The sequence below is a fragment of the Sinocyclocheilus grahami genome, unplaced genomic scaffold, assembly GCF_001515645.1.
Source record: "Sinocyclocheilus grahami isolate Dianchi unplaced genomic scaffold, SAMN03320097.WGS_v1.1 scaffold38893.1, whole genome shotgun sequence".
Classification (NCBI taxonomy): domain Eukaryota; kingdom Metazoa; phylum Chordata; class Actinopteri; order Cypriniformes; family Cyprinidae; genus Sinocyclocheilus; species Sinocyclocheilus grahami.
The window spans coordinates 1-1,312 of record NW_015523348.1 but is presented as its reverse complement, the minus strand read 5'-3'; the positions used below and the strand labels follow the sequence as shown (position 1 = coordinate 1,312).

Sequence of the window (1,312 nt, the reverse complement as noted above, 5' to 3'; positions counted from 1 at the left end):
AAAAAAAATGCAATATTATTTTAGTAATATTTATATATTATTTAATATGTGTGCCATTTTTGTTAATATTTCTATTTAGATTCATTTCAGTTCATTTTTAGTTTTACTTTCTATATAATGAAAATGATCCAAGTGCACTTGTTTTTGTGTTTTCTGTCGAATCTGCATTAATAATGCATCTTTTTTTCATCTGCAGTACTCTATTTGTAAAGAACCTCTGATAGAGCTGTCAAACCCTGGAGCGAGTAGTTCATGGTTTTACTTAACCAGTGACGATGAGTTCATCATAAAGACTGTGCAGCACAAAGAAGCTGAATTTCTGCAGAAGCTGCTTCCAGGTTACTACATGGTGAGCCACACAATCACCACATTAACAAGGAAGAAACTGCACTATACACTGCTCATATCTCAATTCAGTTGCTCATATTTACGGTTATTATATTAATAGAGAAAAAAAACAACTACGGTTAATAATTTTACAGCACAGTTACTTTACAGTTGTTTTATGGCCCTATTTGCTGTAGAATACAGGACTACACTACATATTAAAACACATTAAAACACTAAATATTAGGCCTGTCAGTTTAAAATGTTAATAAATGAATTATATAATTATTAATTAATTTTATGTGATTATTTTTAATTATTAAATGTGCAAAAATAATGCATTTAGCTTGGCCTCCACTATTTTCTGACAATTGTACATTAAATTTACAGAATTTTTTTGATACCGATAAATGTTATTTTCTAGATTAAAAATGTATCTTGTCCTTCCTGATTGCAGAATCTGAATCAGAACCCGAGGACCCTCTTACCGAAGTTTTACGGGCTGTACTGTATTCAATGTGGCGGCGTTAATATCCGATTGGTGGTGATGAACAATATCCTGCCTCGCTCTTTGAAAATGCACTACAAATATGACTTAAAGGGCTCCACTTACAAACGCAGAGCGTCACGGAAGGAGCACGCCAAACCCTCCCCGACCTTTAAAGATCTAGACTTCCAGGAGATGCACGAAGGTCTTTATTTTGATGCAGACACGCACAACGCCTTGGTGAAGACTCTTCAGAGAGATTGTCGGGTGAGTCGTGTTGTTGATCACTGCAGAGCTCTTCAGGATTAAAAGTGGTTTGTGGTTATGATTTCCATTCATTTTATTCCACAGGTGCTGGAAAGCTTTAAAATCATGGACTACAGTTTGCTGCTGGGCATCCATGTTCTGGACAGGAAGCTGAGGGGGAGAGGCGGGATAGGGGACAGTAAGCGTCAGGGTGGGCAGAAGGTCCTGTACTCCACAGCCCGCGAGTCCATT

The 1,312-nt window shown here is 36.9% G+C and overlaps 1 protein-coding gene across 1 annotated transcript; it reads left to right on the top strand.

Annotated features, from left to right (window-relative positions):
• Nucleotides 1-196: 196 nt before the first annotated feature.
• LOC107580654 (phosphatidylinositol 4-phosphate 5-kinase type-1 beta-like) lies at nt 197-1,309 on the top strand (the record flags this gene model as incomplete). Its single annotated transcript, XM_016266326.1, has 3 exons — nt 197-349; nt 785-1,081; nt 1,166-1,309. Coding segments are annotated over 3 exons (594 nt in total), but the record flags the coding sequence as incomplete, so codon positions are not given.
• Between the last annotated feature and the right edge of the window lie 3 nt (nt 1,310-1,312).